At 43.6% G+C, this 18,442-nt stretch overlaps 1 protein-coding gene across 2 annotated transcripts in view; it reads right to left on the reverse strand.

Moving 5' to 3' along the window:
* Positions 1-6: 6 nt before the first annotated feature.
* LOC119177974 (uncharacterized) overlaps positions 7-18,442 on the reverse strand; it is a 119,834-nt gene continuing 101,398 nt past the window's right edge. For both annotated transcript variants that reach the window (XM_075879361.1, XM_075879427.1), the window contains exons 4-9: positions 17,206-17,261; positions 16,095-16,162; positions 14,823-14,941; positions 12,372-12,444; positions 8,726-8,817; positions 7-307 (exon numbers count right to left, since the gene is read on the reverse strand). In XM_075879361.1, the coding sequence (XP_075735476.1) occupies positions 8,748-8,817; positions 12,372-12,444; positions 14,823-14,941; positions 16,095-16,162; positions 17,206-17,261 (386 nt within the window). In that variant the 3' untranslated portion in view covers positions 7-307; positions 8,726-8,747. The remainder of the gene's footprint in view (positions 308-8,725; positions 8,818-12,371; positions 12,445-14,822; positions 14,942-16,094; positions 16,163-17,205; positions 17,262-18,442) is intronic.

Below are 18,442 nucleotides of genomic sequence, written 5' to 3' on the forward strand. Positions count from 1 at the left end.
CATGTGTCAAGCAATGAATGTGCACCGTTTTATTGTGTGGCATTGCCACCATGTTCCCACACTCATGACTATTTTCCTCACATGCGGCGCATAACGCATTCGCGCTTCGACGATGTTCGTGCCGCGTTAGGCCCGGGGCCGAGAGTTTGTGCTGGTTGGACGACGTTGTCCTGCAGTTAGGCCGGCGACTGTCTTGGTGCCTCGTTGACAGGTCTTCTGTCAGCTGATTCGAGCTGGCACTCCGTGCCCAGGGGCTCAGTCCTGAGCAGGGCTCACGCCGGTGTCCTTCCGGCGAAAGTTCAGGAGCCTGCGTAGGCAATGCGTGCACAATTTGCACATAAATTGTAGAGGGGTGTTTTGGAGGGACAGATGATACACAGTAGGGTGAGAGAACAGGACGATATCTGGACTCTGGACTAAGATGGAACAGAAAACACAAGCACTTGTGTGTTCCACACTGTTGCCACGCAGCACTTGCGAATCCTTGAAAACAAAGTTCAGTTTTTTTTTTTTTTTGTCATAGTCAAACATTTATGTACCAGAATGAGAGACGCTCGAGCTAGTTAGGAAGTTTGTGCACATGCAAACACAAACAATGAAGAATTTGTGTTGTCTTGCTCTTGTCTCCTGTGTGGCCGTTTGCACATCCAAACTCTTCCACAATAAAAACACTAGACTTCTGTATTGAAGATGAAGGGAGTCAGAGCTATCTTGCTATGTCTATTACTTCTTTATATCTCATATGGCCAAAGCTTCTTGCTAAAGTGATCTTGAGTTAATAAAATTACCGTATATACTCATGTAATCTTCGCAGTCTCATAATTCTCGCACCTCCGGATCGCTAGAAAAATTTTTTTTTTCCTCAAGTAAATATTGCACTCCCAAAAATTACTGAGAGAATGTTGTCTGCTTCCAACCACTGATGGTGATGTCACGCGACAAGACATCAGCCTACCCAGTCAAAAAAAGTGAAGGGGTCCAATTGGAATGCTTGTCAGTCCAATTGGTCGCACACATCCCAATTGGTAAACCATTGGAATAATTAATTCCAATTGGAATCCCAATTGGAATGCTTCTTGATCCAATTGGGTGTGCACATAAGAAACGGAAAATACATTCCAATAGGGGTAGACCCTTGATCGGAAACATTCTAATTGTAAAGAGTTCATGTTGTAAGTGTTCAACTGGTTGACCTGGTGGAAACCAATTAATTTCAACTGACTGACCAGCTTAACACCAGTTCTCTTCAACTGGTTGACCCTAAGGAGTGCCATGTGCATGTTCTGTGAAGTCCGCAATGAGTGAGGTAGTCAAAATTTTGTAATATCTTTTTCGAAAACCATAAAACACCTTACTATAGTACTATAGCTGCTAGAAATCTTTCTTGCCAGTTCACATCTTTCTGACGCGAGAAGCCACCAGTTTATTCCTACGAGAACATGGAAAGCGGCTGAACAAGCGTTGGTTTAGTACTAACAGCTTTGTATTGTTTTTGACAAAGGAAATAGTCATGTAGCTTATATGTTCATAAAACTGCATGCACTCACAGCGCATGCGCAGCGGCAAATGCCATCAGCATCGTCATCACGACCGGACCACGCTTCTTTGCCACAGCCAGCCAGCCAGAGCAGACACTGGTCACAAGCTTTCCCGTCCTGTTTCATACTCAACGTCATTGCAGTAATCATGTTGGCATGGTCCGTTGATTCAGCCCTATTTCTTCACAATGAAGGCAAGTATTTTACTTTTGGACAACTTTAACCAATATATTATTAGCACCTTTTGCACATTTTATTCGTTACCCTAGCTAGTGTTGGCTCGTGACTGCAGCCGACAAGGCACACGGGTGCAGCAAGCATGGTGTGTGGGAGGTACTGTACACGGCGAGTCTTGTTACATCGCTAACATTTCCATCCTTCGTGCAGGTCACCACACTCATGCGGAACACCCTAATTATGTGCTTTGAATCGCACTGTCGATGTTGGCATGCATGACCGCTAAGGACGAATGCTCACGTGTGAACTATCATGAACTACTCGCGCTGAAAAGTGCCACAGCGTGCAGTTACAGCGTTTTATAGACTTCTGTGTTAACCTCCTTACTACAGCCATGTAGCTCATTTTTCTCTCTGTCTTGTCACATTTATCTTTCACGCAGCCTACCTGCATGATTGCTGATGCAAAGCAAAAGAAAGAAAAAAACTCTGAGCAACAAGAATATATCAGCGACCTCCTTTCCAGAAGCTGTAGCAGAACGGACAGCACTTTGACTACAAATACCCTAACTAGTTGAACTTAGAAGTTGTACTACGAAGCTTTCTCTATATGAGACATTTTCGCGAAACTATTGTCTATTGAAAACTCTTCGTTTTGAGCACCAGCTTGCTTTAATTGAATGACCTATAATGAATCTGAATAACAGACGCTCTGTTGGTAATGAAGAAGACGATGATGCTCAGTGGCTGTAGTAGTAGCTCTCGCACGCCGCTCGCCATTAGCCAGACCTGCCTGATAAAGCACATTTTGCCAACCTGCGTCTGAACCTTTCTCGAAGTACAACACCTCTATTTTAAGTGGTGGAGGAGCCGGGGTTCCCATCAACCTGGAACTTCGCAATCGGACGCTACCCTCACCGTTCACCATGACTGCTCCTGGCCCTTTTCAAGCCGCCTTACCAACAACAGTCTACTGTACTGGCGTGCCTCGGCAACGCGACCCACCAATTTTTCGCGGCAACGACGAACACGACGTCGAGGACTGGCTCGTCGAGTATGAAATCGCAAGCGCTTCCAACAAGTGGAACGCCTACGACCACCTCACGCGGTATGCCGAAACTTCATCCCTTCCTTCGTCTACAGCAAAAGACGTTGAGACTTTCGTTCTTCACAACATCGTATTACGTCATGGAGCACCTCGGGAGTCACTGAGCGATCGTGGTCGCGTATTCTTGTCAGACGTCATCCCAGCATTGCTGCGTGAGTGCCACGTCATTCCCCGCACTACAAGCGCCTGTCATCCCCAGACCAATGGAATGACGGAGCGCTTCAACCGCACCCTTGGTGACATGCTGTCTATGTACATCTCGTCAGACCACTCCAGTTGGGACCGAGTTCTCCCGTTTATCACGTTCACCTATAATACCGCCATTCAAAGCACTACTGGGTTCTCTCCTTTTTTCATCCTTTACGGACGCGAACCTTCTTGCACTATGGACACCATTTTTTCGTACAAACCTGACTCCTCAGAGTCCACGACTTTGTCTCAAGCCGCTACATACGCTGAAGAATGCCGCCAACTGGCAAGATCATTCACAACCCAAGACCAAGGACGCCAAAAGCACCACCATGACGCATCAAATAACACTAATTCCTACGATCCAGGTTCACTCGTCTGGCTGCATGTCCCTTCTGCTACACCTGGCCTTTCTACCAAGTTGGTCCCCAAGTATCACGGCCCATATCGTGTGCTACAAAAAACTTCACCAGTGAATTACCTCATTGAGCCACTGGAACCATCTTCCGACCAACGTTGTCGTGGCCAGGAAATTGTCCACGTCTCGAGACTTAAGCCCTGCTACAACCCTCCCGTGTTTACTTGTCCATAGGTCACCAGGATGGCTCCTTATTTTGCGGGGAGTAATTGTAATGAATCTGAATAACGGACGCTCTGCTGGTAATGAAGACGATGATGATCAGTGGCTGTAGTAGCAGCTTGCGCACGCCGCTCACCATTAGCCAGACCTGCCTGATAAAGCACATTTTGCCAAGCTGCGTCTGAACCTTTCTCGACGTAGAACACCTCTATTTTAGACCATATGCACTGTGCCAGTTAACCAGTTGGAACCAGTCTATTTCAACTGGCAGACCAATTGAGCATCTGTTACTTTGAATGACCACATCTATTAATTTGCATAACGAATTGAACACCAGGTACCTTCAACTGGCCAGGTACCTTCAACTGGATGATGATCAGTGGCTGTAGTAGCAGCTTGCGCACGCCGCTCACCATTAGCCAGACCTGCCTGATAAAGCACATTTTGCCAAGCTGCGTCTGAACCTTTCTCGACGTGTAACACCTCTATTTTGACCATATGCACTGTGCCAGTTAACCAGTTGGAACCAGTCTATTTCAACTGGCAGACCAATTGAGCATCTGTTACTTTGAATGACCACATCTATTAATTTGCATAACCAATTGAACACCAGGTACCTTCAACTGGCCGTCTAGTTGGACACCAGTTCTCTTCAACTGGCAAACCATTTGGACACCAGCTAGTTTCAATTAGATAACTACATCTATTCGAGTTGGTTAACTAATTAAACACCACCTAGTTTCAACTAAGCGAGCATTTACAATTAACTGGATTACCGGTAGCACACCAGTTCACTTTAACTAGTTAGCCATTTGGGCACCAGTTAGCTTCAATTGGATGACCAATTGGGCCCTAGCTTACATCAACTAGTCAACCGATTAGCCACCAATTCTGTCTGAATAGTTATAATCAACTGGATAGGAACTGCTTTATCTATTGGATATAATTGGTACGTTTCCAACGGGTGGCAAAATTCCAATGGGTTGAAAACCAATTGATGCCAATTGGTATTTTTGCAATTAGACCACTTGAACTTTTTTGACTGTGTAGCGCGCATCGTGCAAACTGCTATCGCACAGAGCCCTAATCTAATCCAAGCCAAGCCACAAGTAGCAAGTTCGCGTTTCGACCTGCCATGATGGTGCGTTAGTGCTAGTCTGTGCAGCATGAGAGGTACGTCGTTCTGTGATTACGCTATGAATTGGTAGGCAAGTTACACAGCGGCCTTCAAATTTAAGGTGATTGACCATGCATAAGAATCTGGCAAGAGGGCCATCGACAGACACTTCAGAGTTGAATATTGTGTCCTGTACTGGCCATAGCAGCATGCACAGCAAAGCGATGGCAGTACGCACAACAAGACGCGCCAGGCTTTTAGTAAGCTTAAGACAAAAAAATATCCGCAGGTCGACGCGGCACTACTCGACTACGCGAAGGGTCTCCGCACAGACGGGTGTGCCATATCCATCGAATGCTTGAAAAACCAGGTGCGCATAACTGACAGGAAGGAGCGCATCCCAGTGCGAAATTTCCGTGCGAGCAATTGGAGGGTTTTACATGCCCAAATGGAATGTCACTCAGCAGATTGACAACTTTGTGTCATTGGCTACCCTCGGCATATGAGGACAAGATTGTAGATTTTCATCTATTTGTGATCCGGATCCAGCAGGAAAAACTTTCTCTCGCTGATTGCGAATGCGAATCAAACGCTGCTCAATTTTGACACGCCATAGCACAACAGTTGAACAAAAAGGTGTGCGGAGTGTGCACATCAGGACAACAGGTGCAGAAAGGCTGCGGTGCACAGTCATGCTCGCTGTTAAAACCGACGGGTGAAAGCTGCCACATTTTGCAATTTTTAAAAGACTCTCTCGAAGGAAAAGTTCCCCCCTGGTCTTCACATATGGGTGCAGAAGAAGAGGTGGGTGACCGCTGATCTGACGGCCAATTGATGGCCGCTGATCTGATGATCTGATGGCCGCTGATCTGATATTATAATATGCATTTATAACGAATTCAGATAAAATGAAGTATTTTTGTGGCAGGTGTGACTGTTATAAGAAGGTTCGAGTCTAATACGTAGAACTGTTTTCAAACATGGCAATGCTTTCACTTCAATGCATAGGAAAATCTGTGGCTACATATAGGATGTCAGTCTTTTACTCGGCTCAGGCCGTCACTGCCAGGGTGCTTGCTGCACCCTACACGCTTTCACCACAGGTGCGTTCTTCATACTAGCTCTGTGCGCAGGTGTGGCGAGCAGCCTGCTGGGTCAACGCGATTACAAGGAGCTTCCTATGAGTGACACACATCAATTCAATGGTCTGGCAGTCCTGCATGATGATTCAATGGTGCCTTTATGCCCTTGTCTAATAAAAGTGTGCAAGTACACTTTCTGTCAGGGCAGCGAGGTTTTCCAGTTTCCATGCTGCTCAACTTGGCAGAGGCAAGCTACTTCAGTTTTTAAGAATGAAATTGTCCTCTGACAATTGCATGAACACAATTTCATTGCTAACAAACAAAATTGTTAGTGCCCCGAAATATGATCATTACAACCGATAAATCGTTAAATTTCGAATTGATGCAAGCGGGTTCTACAGATTCCTTTCAAGTTAGCAGCAAAAGTACTTGACTAGGAAAACATGTGGCTGACTAGTTCAGTAAAATTTGTGGAGCTCACTCAGACTAGCTCATGAAATACATGTTGCGCTTTGGACTGAGTCAGACTCGCCAATACTTTTCTTTACCAGACTCATTCGGACTGACTCTTTCCCTCAACGAAACTCACTCGACCTAAAATTCACCAAAATATTACCCGAACTCACTCAACGAATCATGGCTTAATTTGAGTGAAAATCCGAGCAAGACGACTGAAGAGTCCATTAGCCCAGAATTAGCTTTGTTGATCAAAATGTCAATGCTTTTTAACACCAATATCATGCAATGAGTGCTCTTGTTTGATATACTAGTACCTACGAATACGAGTTGCATGAGTGCTTACAAACTAGTTAGGTCATTTTTCTTGGACTAAATGGCTGCACAATACATATTTATCAACAACTTTCCTGGAAGAATCGCTGAGGGGGGACATCAAAATACTCCCTGCATAATGCATGCCTTTCATCAATAAAACTGAAATGGTGTATCGACAAACCTGCTTTGGAATACGTGTGAATAGACAGTATAATCTAATTGAGGTAAGGCAGAAGGTGAGTAGATAGGAAAAAAAAAATTCGGCAGATCACACGTATCTAGGAATCAACTTTATGCGAAGCATGTGGAGCGAAGGTGGCGTGTTGCTTTTTTTTTTTATTGAGCAACACGTTGTGAAATGATGCTAAATATATGTACAAATGTTACACACAGAGACATATGTTGAAGAGTTGCAGATGTTTATGTAACCAGTCTCTCCCTTGCACAACGATGCCAGGTGGACCATGCGTATTAGCAACACCAGAATCTGATATGACGCGCTGATGCTCGCGAAGATGCTGGCCCTTGACACAGCTACACAAATCAACTTCAGCGCATGGCACCTCACCACAATTGACGTTAACCCGACGTGACGACTGTATGAAAGGAGTACATATGTAATGTTTATAAAATTTGGTAGGCAGCACTGCAACCATTATTGACGTTTCATGAAGATTAGCGTCTATTTGAAAAGTAGTTCCGAGAGCTGGTGTAGCTCTGTGGTAGAATGCTTGACTGCCATGCAGAATGCTTGGGTTCGATTCCCGCTGGGACCCTAACATTTATTATTTCCTTTCGTTGGGTGGTCAGCACTGCTTATATGAGGTTTTTCATAACACTGACATTTATTCTATGCCTTCGTTGGGTCGACGCTACTGATGTCAGGTATTCATTCCTTAATTCTCACGCTTTAAAATTGCCCATGTGTGTTCTCGTCGTTCCTAGGTAGACACTAAGTGTCGATCACCTTTCGCACGTACCCGCTTACCAGCGGCACATACCCGGCCGTGAGTATGTGCCACTGTCTGGCGGGAAGTGTTTGACGACGTATGCGACGAGATTGTGACATTATTCATGTCTTGAGCAGCGCGTCATATTGGTCAAACCATCTTACCCTCCCATGCTAATTTTTGTTAACGCCAAGTTAAGGGGGTAACTACGAGAGCACGCAAACGTAAGCGGCTAGATAGATACGCTCAAAGTCGCCGAAGTTTACTAGGAAATGCTTTGCATTTAAAATTAGTTTCAGTTGGACTCACTCGGACTCATACTCTCCAAAATATTACTCATACTCGCAGCATGATCCGAATGAGCCAACTCACATGCAAGCTCGCCGACAAACGAGTGGCTATGAGCTAGTTGCACCATTTTTTAATCAATGAAAACTCAGATTTGATAAGCTGAGCTCAGAAAGCGTAAATTCTCAGTGCATGCAATCACTGGTGATCTGCCAACTGCATCAATTTCCAGCATGTGCATTACAACGTTGTATTGGCCACATAGTGCTTAGATTCTCGGTATGCAGATGCTGCATACGACAATTTCATTCAATTCAAAATGCCACACCAATGTTATTATCTGAATAACTTGTGTATTAGATGACACAAAGTGAAAAAATGAACTTATTTGTATGAATTAATTGGACTGAGGACTAGAGTCATTAATTACACTGTCACTAGTTTATAACAGAAATACTCCGGGTCACAGTGTCATTTTTAAATTTTACACAGAAATCTGTGCTTGATGTTACAGATTTCAATGCATATTGCTTGTATTTTGGCAATGTTGGCTTAATGAGTTTTTGAAACGTGCTAAGTCAGCTGCAAGGACGCCTCGGAGGACTGCCTCCTTTTTGCACATTCGCAATAGATAGGAGTGAGTAGACACTGTTAGCAAATCTCAAGGTGGTGTCATCACCTACATTTTCTTCTCTCGAATTCTTTCCTTAGCAAGTGTCCTTGAGGCAAGCATGGTGTTTTCTGAATTTGTAAAAGAGCTACTAGTGAATACACAACAAAAAATCTTTTTGGTGTCTCTGATATGTACAAAGTGATTTTTTCTTTCTGCACACTTTACGAAACTGCCTTTGCAGAACCCAGTAATCAATGCACAGATTTCAATTTTTGATGGACCTGCTGCAGTGAGTGCAAAGACAACTCACATTAGTGTTTCACTCCTTTCACTTATCGCCAGGGTCCCTTGGGCTTCTTTGCTGTCTCGCCGTGCCGCTTCCCCCATGGCAACTGAAACTCCCTGCACGATGGGAAAATGGCAGTGAACAAAAGGGACAACGTACACATGCAGACAACTCAGTGTGCACATTGTTTCTGTTCATTACAGCACAATCCAACATGAGAAATACAAGAGGTTAGTCAAACGATTCCCGCTGCCATCATTTCTGGGCAGGTCCATTTACGGAAAATTGAGCAGTTCATTTGGAAACTACTCGCATCACAGTGCCAGGGTGGCAAATTGAACAGATTCAGTAGTGATATTCCTAATCATCTAACATCGAGACAGTGACAGTAAGCATTGAAGCCAAATAAGTCACAGTCAAGAAAAAAAAATGGAGAAAATTATACCAAGTTACATTTAGGTTGCTAAGTTTTATGTTATAAAACCAGAATACTTCACAGTGGGCAATTCTGAATTAAATGAAACCACCAAAGACATTTTAGCACAATTCTAGGTATCACAAAATATAGAGAAGCCCCACCCCTTATAATCTCAAGGCAAATACGAACTTATGCCAACGTGAAAAATCTATGTTTCAGAGAGTTTAAAACAGATATTATCAACAGCACTGCTCTGCTAATCAAGAATTAAGGTAAATGCACACCATCATATGTGCTATAAGTGGGACCTTTTTTCAAAATTATTCCGATGCCGTCAAAGTGCTCGACTATAATTACTGGTAATCAAACCAGCTACTGTAAAAAATTGACCTTCCGTGGATGAAAACGCGCAAGAAAATGCTTGTGGTCTATTTCTGTTTCATTCACAGAAAGAACTTTCTGTGGTTACTATAGAGAATCACACGAATGGTTCAATATTTCCATTTTTGTGTGGTTAAGTTGAATAGGTGGTGCCATCTAGCAAGGCCCACCTGAACCAAGTAAGCAGAAAATTTCTGAATGGCCATTGCTGGTGCTTTGGCCTCCACTACTTTCGCCCTGCTGCTAGTTGTGTAGGCAGCTGCACAGTAAAGAAGGGCCACCTTTGGCATGGACCGATGAGACATGATTTTATTTCAAGATAAGCATTTTTTTGGTACGAAAGGAGCACTGCGAGGTTTCAGGACTACCATTTCAGCAATCAACGTCTACTTAATTTTTGCCTTTATTGTCCGTTCAAGGTAATGTGCTCCTTATTGTCCGTTCAAGGTAATGTGCTCCCATTTCTTGCATGACTACGTATTTTTACGAAATCATCTAGAGATAATGCACCCCTGGCAATAGCATCAATTCTTCCCACAAGAATGTCCTTCATAAGACATGGGCAAGCTTCATCTGAGCTGGGCTAGTGACATCTACGGGGAATCTGAAGACATTGCAACAAGGTGTTGAACTTGTTTCGCAGGTGTGGGCAGACGCTAGAGGTAGCTGTTACCCGGTCATTCAAACAGTGTTGCATGTCAATGGATCACAGGACCCAAAACTTCAGTAGGCTGCTTTGGTGGTCCATTATGTTGTAAATGTAGCGTGAAAAAGACAAAGACAAGAAAGAGTACAACACAAGCGCTTGGTGGTCCCCCCTTCTTTTGCAATGCCAACCAAACGGAACGCCACACACAAGTAGGTTGTTGGCCATTTCTTCGACAGGGGCTTTTCGTTCCACAGTTTTGACAATGACAAATGAATTCAGTGCTAACAAACATGTGTTCATTACCTGGCTGCTACGCATTACCCAATTTTTTTATTTGCATACTAAAAGTTCTCACTATATTTTACGAGGGCCTTCAAAATCTTAGTTGCCACGGCTGGCATCTTACCTGTGAGCTTTCAGCTGAACAATGCACTGCCATAGCCCCAAAATACACAGGCACGGATATAAAACATAGGAAGAACCAGGTACACTTCAACTAATCAAAAGCCATGCTACTAAAAGATCAAGGCTCTTCTTTATGACAAACAGCGTCAGCGCCCTTTCCATGCATCAATCTAGCTTGCTCAAGCGATTCTAGAAGACTGAATGCCTCATTCTGAAGATGTTTGCAACCAGCCCACATACAACTGTGCTGAATAAATGTTGCAACACTCTGGCTGGGATTAAAGTGACCCCTAAGCCTGGAGAATGACACTGACAAACACTAAATTGGTTAAAAATAACAGCTCATCAAGAGGCTACAATTCAATTTTTATTATATGCAGGTGCAGTGTTGGCACCACTTTGAGTACAGACAGCACATTGCAATTATTTGAGTGTGGCTCTATGTCGAACAACCACCACATCACACCAGGTTGTGAATTTTGCCATGAAAGCTCCTTTTTGAATGTCCTGGGTAAGAAATTTTGCCATCGAAGGCCACTACGCACTTATTGGCAGCTCATTCCCATTTCGTTGTCGAAAAGGAAAGACTTGAGCGGTTGGCGCTCCTGTGGAGTCTTCCCTCGCTCAGAACTTGGCATCCTCACATTGCTAGTAAAGTGTGCAATGAGCTGTTGATGCATTGCCCCCACAAAGCACAGTGCTTGCTTTCATCTTCAAGTGCTAAGCATTCGAAACAAGCCCAATTCTCTCACATTTGGCAGAAATTTCAGAAGTTCACAGCAGGATGTGTGTGGTACAGCTGCACATACATGGAGTTTCACATAAATGCGAAATGTAAATTTATGCACAGTTCTGCACTGCTTTCATGTTTGTACACTGCACAGGAATGATGATCAATGACTGTCATCAACCAGTACTAGTAGTTGCTTAGCTACATGGAGGAGAATAGATGAGCTGTTCAAGGTGTAGCCACACCGAATAAACCACCTCTTCCCACACACATTCGCATGCATCGGCATTTGAATGACTCACAAAGATGAAGCACATTCTTTCCTATCAAGCTCTCTTGCAAGCTAAAATATGACAGTCAAGTGACAAGAAGTGAATGTAGCATCCTTGGCCGAAATTGGGCTCAAGCACTATTCTTTCATCCCTGCGCAAGACCAAGATTATCAACACAACAAACTCATCCCGACTGTTTAAGAGAATCCACTGTGATGTTGCACTTAGAGCTACAACTGATGAAACCATGGAGCCTCCAGCAATTGCACAAGTTGCCAGGTGAAATCTTGACACATTGCAAATTGTCCCATGTGCACCCGAAAACCACCACAAGGTTTCACCCTCTCTCAAGTATCCCAATGACACAATAGCCGTGCCCACTAAGCTGTGTCAGGCATAATGTAATGCTTTCATGCAGCTAATACAGTAAAAATTCACTAAAATCACTAAAATCCCAAAAAAGAAAAGGTACAACTAAAGCTGTTTGTTGAACAGTGCCGAAGAGTGAAGTGAATGTTCTACGAGATCGGAGTATTGTCCCAACATGAGTGGTTCAAGATGAGGAGTGACTGTGAAAGGAAAAGAACATGCAGCATAACAAAGTGCTACATATGCATAAGGCTTGGTTTCAGTTGCTTTGGGATCAAAAGCCTGTACCGACGTACAAAGCCACAATGTGCATCCCAAAGTTTGCTTACACGCCGGACTTGCGATCTCGCCGAAACCCTGCTCACACATATGCAACATGGTTGCCCACCTCAGAATGCAACCTTGGCCATCCATGCCCTGACACAGATCAATAACAAAGCACTCACCGGGGCTGTAGCTCGGGTATCGGTTGTCCGAAGGCCTGCACTGGTATTTCGTCGACGACTTCCACAAAGTGAACTGCAGGCAGAAGGTAAAACATTCAGCTGAACGCCGATCAGTCTGTGGCCACACAATTCAAAAGAACAGCCCCCACGATGACTTGCTACAGATTTCAATAGTTCTTGAGGGCAGCACAAAACCCGTTTACCAAAAAAACTGCCCGAAGAATAGCAGTAAACATTCCCACGATCCTTCTCCAAGTCCTCCAATGAATCTACTTTAAGACTAGAACACAACAAAAGTGAGTTGCACCTGGGCTTCCTTGCTGCGAACCGAATTCTCAGTACACAAATGCTTCTGGGTTTATGCATTCTGCACCATCACTACACAGGAGCCAGTATCGATCAAACCACAGACCTATAGTTCAGAAACATGTGTCCAGATCGCCGATTCTCCACTACAACAGGTATCCCAAGGAGGGGATCAAGGTTAATTACCTCGTCTTAATGCACCTTAGGTTCCCGAACTGATCAACAATGTGCAAATTATCTTTCATTGCTGAATTGAAGATAAATAAAGCATTGAAATCAATAGTTGTATACAGCATTTCCATGTGTAAAAAAAAAAGAGTGACTACTTGATCTACAATTTTGGAGCCTGAGCTCAGCCCAGGCCTGCCAACTACATCAAAGGGCCTCCTGAGCCTAACGCTAGAAGGATGCCAGCCCCACCGGCCTAGCTAGACGTACAAAAACAAAAGCACAGGTTCAGTCCAGTTTGGCCTTACTTTATGAAAGTTTGCTGCGGAAGCAAGATGTAATTTAAGATAATGTGGCATGTTTTTCAACATACCAAAGTGACATAAGCAAACGACCCATGAAAGTCACTATATGCAATGATTACAAGTTGTGTTAAGAATAAGCTGTCCATTGATTCGAGCTTCAGTGAAGTGCCGGGGCACTCCTGCATCACATATGCCATCCAACTGAAGCTGCGTTCACTGATCGCACTAGCATATAGCCGGAATTGCCAATATTTTCTTAAGTATAGCAAGCTTAGAATAATTGGACTGTTCTTTTGAAAGTCAAGTACCTCAGATGTAGAAGAGGTGATTACTCTGTGCATAGATAATCACAAGGCTCATTTGTGTCCCATTTCATGTAGAGCGGCTGAAGCAAAAGAACCTCAAAGGGAGAAGGGGGGAGTCATTCAGAGAAGGCACTTCACATTGGAAAACAGTTCCAGCACAGCACCTATATCTTGGGCTTGATTAAAGCTTTGCTGATGGCAAGGCCCGCCTTACAATGAACGTTGTAGCCATCGTGAAAGGGTGCTTTTGTGAGGTGATTGGACAGTGTTTTTATACTTTTTGAAAATATTCTAATGAGTAAGTGGGACAAATATGTTCCTTTTTTTTTTTTTTCATCAAATGACTGGCTTGATTTTGATGCACCTCGTTCTATACTATTTCTTTGTGGTTCATACCACAGCCAGTTTCTGTAACAGCGTGCCAAAAATTTAAGTGAACCTGCAATTGGTGAAACGAGGCCACCTATTAACACGTGCAGCTTCGACGCACTGAGTAGTTCAAAATTAGCCTGAGAGTTCTGAACTGAGCCACCCCAAAGCACCCGTCTCATATATTAATTTGACAGGGGAACTCGTATGCCTAGAGCACTAGAACATCTTAATTTCAAAACTTTGCTCACGATGCTCAACTTTACTGCAAAAAGTGACTAACATTAATGCAAAACAAATAAAGTTTTGATTCGCACTTAGCTTGAAAAGAAGTTTGTAATAAGAAATTGGCAAGCAGCTTTGAGCGATGATGCAATCACTCTGGGCCATTTTTCAGTCAGCTTCAAAACGAACTCCTAGTACACCTGGTGTGGCCATGCCTTTAGACTGGCTTGGCTGGAGGCTTGGCTTGCCACAAAAAGCTGCCAGTTGAAATTTAAATTAACCACGGCTTTAGTGTGCAGAGAGCGGCCTGGTCAAAAGTCTGGTCAGCCTGTGTCAACACAGAAGACTTGCACTTTATGTGCCCAATTTAAAAAAAAAAATATGCTTCTAATTTTGTCCACTGTAGCTCATAGGCTGTAATATTGCAGTCTGTTAAAAGTGAACCTGACTCTATTAATTGATTACGCAGACCAATGTTGAACAGAATAATGATACATTGTATTCAAAAGAGTGTCGTAATCAAGTCTGTTATGAGCATAGACTGTACATGTATACTTGTTTTTCATTATCGATGACCTCATTTAGCACTTGGAATACAGATCTGCAAATAACTGAGCATCGTAGAAACACGACAAACTCTAGCCCCAGCAAGGTGAGCAAAAGCTTAAGTTGGTCATCCCCATGTTTTGGCAATAGCCGGCACCTAGCTCAAAATTTACCCCCGAAGTTTCTCTTGCACGAAATTATAGCGGCCATAACAAGGCAACACTCACTTTGTTTGAGGTCCCCACAGAAAGTCGGAGGGCACGTCGACGGTTTCTCCGCCCGTCGCTCCATCCTTCGCCGCAACCGCTCAGTGTGCTGCTGCTCGCGAAGTAGTTGCAGGTCCCACCTGCAACCACATTGAAGGAGAGTTGCATCAGTTTCCTCTTCCTCCCCCAACCAGATGAAAGAGTGAGCTATGTACCCGCAAGACAGAGCCGCGAAGAATGTGGTCACTGCCTCGAGGAGCAAGTCGCAATGCAGAAATACTGTCTAGTAACTTTTCCCATTCAAACCCACAAAGCTCGTGAGTAACATTCTCGTTGCAACTTGATCTGGTATGCCAGTCTCACACTATAAACCAATCAATACTGACCATCATGGGTCAATCTGTGTTGTAAGATGCTGTAATAAAACAGGTGGCTAAATGAAATAAATTTCATACAACAAATTTGCTACGAGAAATTTTGTCCACAAGGCAATACAAGAAACAATTCTTTCATGCCAAAACAACATACCGTGATTTTCTGGTAAGCCCCTACACATTATTGTGCTAGGCCCAGGAGGTTACTAGTAAGTTCCACTAGGTCGTCTACAATATGCAAAGCTAAGTTGTGCCTGTCAAATCTTCCAAGCAGTTAAGCAAATGCTGATGCCAGATTCCTGTTTCAATTATGTGCAATGTTATTGTACTAGCACTCAATTTTCTCAGGAAGTCTGCTAAGCCAAGACAAATCAAAACATCAAATTCAGTGGCATCATTATTCAAGATGGCCACACCACTGATCGAAGTTCTGGAGATCTTTCTTAAAAAAACAGCAAATGGCATGTCGCATTATATGAAAAATCATCTGTTATAGCATAGTCATGTTAAGCAGCCAGCAAACTATCCAGAGATCGAAAATTTATCATGAACCCACTTTTACGGTGTGACCATGATGCCACAAGAGTTTTTCAAGTGCGGAAATACAAAAAACGTAGAGAATAAAGAAGCAGTTCTGCGACTGCTTCGGCTGGCTGCAGTTTTCTACTGAACCTCCATTAACTTGTTTGGCGTTTCTTCTTGCTACAATATTTGCAAAGCGTGTTCCCCGTAGTCTTCTGTACACACAAATGTGCTCGTTTAGGTGTTGTAAAAAAAAAAGGAAAGCCTTATTGGTCCTTTAACAAAGTCAAGACAATTATTTGTTGCCTGTGCCAATTGGTCACAAGCAACAGCTTTGAAGGTGTCAAAAACAACCTTCACATCACTCATAAAAAATGCAATCGAAATGTAAACTCACCGTTTGCGCCTTTTTTCATTCGCCTCAAGCTTCGCGTGCCTCTTTCGGAAGACTTCATCGTCGAGGTTCTGTAACAAACAGGAGAAGAAAATGATACTCAACATAACATACTTTGGGAGACTAAACCAAGAGTCAGTATAGGGGGAACCAAGAAACGTAACTAAAAGTAAAACAATTTATGCAACTATTAAAAAAAAAAACAGTCTTCTACTGAACATAGCCGTGTGGCCAGAAATGTACACTTAATTTTGTTCACAGGACATGCTTGTGAATAAAAGCATCTCACCTGCAAGTGTGGCAGCTTCGCATTGTCTTCCAGTTTAAGTTTTCATTAAAGAAGTGCCACCTTTCAGCAATAGCTTTGTCTGCTTGGTTTTGGTTTAATTTGACAGATCTTTATTCTGACAGTCTGAAGGCATCTGGCCTAGCATACGGCAGGCCACTCCCATGACAGAACAGTCAGGCCAAAACCTGCCGCCGCATTGTGGGCCCCCTGGACAGCCCAAAGTTGTGGTGTGATGGCCGGACTCCGCAGAGCAGATTCTCACTTGCTGGATGATGGTGTGTAGGTGCCCCGTACCGAAGGGTACTCCATGAGCATGTGGTGTAAGGTGGCTAAACTTCCACATTTCGTACAAGAGTTAGTTAAATAAACCTCGGGATAAAGCTTGTGGAGAAAGGCAGGGTTGGTAAGAGAGATAATAAAGCGAGGATGCCCGATACAGGCAGCTTTAAACATGAACTGTGGTGCACCTGAAAAACAGCCATAAACTGAAAAACTCTTTTGCTCAGTACCAAGGCTTTTCCAACAAACAGAGCAATGCAGTTTTTGTGACCTTAAAGTGCAATATTGAAATACACGTCCTGCTGAAATCGCACACCACAAAGAAACACTGTGCTTCTTTCATTTGCCTTAACTTACAACCTTCCCACTTACACTAAGATAAAATAATCCCACATTCTCAGTTAATCTCTGTGTGAATTGCTCTACAAAACCATCCTAACAACACTGGAATCGTGCAACAACTGCAACATATTTCACAGCAAATGTGCCAATAAAAGTGTTGAGATTTTTTGAAAAGGTAGCAAGTCACCATCAGTGAACACTCACCTCAGTGCCTTCCATAGAGTAAAGACTGGCGATAGGGTTCACCCTCCAAGTGGGAACTGCAACGACACAAGGATAACGAGGTCAATTCTTCCAGTCTGCTCACATGTCCTCTGTTCATTGGCTGATAAATACAGTGGGAAGGGGTGCCGACAGGCTCCTTCAGTCTATATTAATGATGCACTCAATGAAGGCACCATCAACAACAAGTCACAGTAGACTACACTAAAAGTATGCTGTCTTGATAGAATGAAGCTTCGCTTCATGTCTGGGCCCTCAATCCTCAACGTTAGCCTCTTCAAGTGCGTTCACCAAAGAGCAGCAGATGTATCGAACACAAGTTCCTATTCAATCGCATGTGCTTTTAGTGACGAATGAATGCCCAAAACCTCCACAGATCACTGTGGTGCTAGAGTGCTCAACGCATACCTTAAGACTGCTGAGACTTGAAATTCCAACATGCGCGAGCAGCAGTAAAAGATTCAAATACAAAGGGGAAGAGGGCAGTCAGCTGTAAGTGTGTTCCCTCCCCTTGTTGCACAGGTGTCGGGGCGCGTGTGTATGAGGAGGGGGGTGAGCCTCCTCTTTCCCACAAACTCTTCAGTGATGATGGAAAATCCCCTTCGTCTCGTCTCCAAACTTTACCGGGCCATAATGCTCGTACAGGTCGAATTAGCAACATCATTCTATTAAAGCATTTGATCTGCTGCTCCAACAAGCAATGCATAAAAGCACATTCCCCATAGTCTTCTGTACACACAAATGTGCTCGTTCAGGTGTTGTGAAAAAAAAAGGAAAGCCTTATTGGTCCTTTAACAAAGTCTTTAACAAAGTCTGGTCAGCCCATGTCAACACCGAAGACATGCACTTTATGTGCCCAATTTTAAAAAAAAATATGCTTCAATTTTGTCACCAAAGAGCAGCAGATGTATCGAACACATGTGCCCATTCAATCGCATGTGCTTTTAGTGACAAATGAATGAAAGAGGAATAAGACAACCACTCGTTTGTAGCACGAAGCCACGAGGAAATTCGTACAGATTTCTTGGAAACTAAAGCCTCTTAATTACAGAAACATTTGTCCTGGTCCTAACGAAACAAGACCGAGAGCGAGGAGTTGACCAGAACCAGTGTACCAGTTGCAACATAAATTTTGACTTCCTTGTGAACCTCATTCAAAACTTAGACCCATTCCCACTTACTCTTTCGGCATGCTCCTAAGGAGATTTTTTTGTTTATG

Source organism: Rhipicephalus microplus, chromosome 1 (assembly GCF_043290135.1).
Source record: "Rhipicephalus microplus isolate Deutch F79 chromosome 1, USDA_Rmic, whole genome shotgun sequence".
NCBI classification, from domain to species: Eukaryota; Metazoa; Arthropoda; class Arachnida; order Ixodida; family Ixodidae; genus Rhipicephalus; species Rhipicephalus microplus.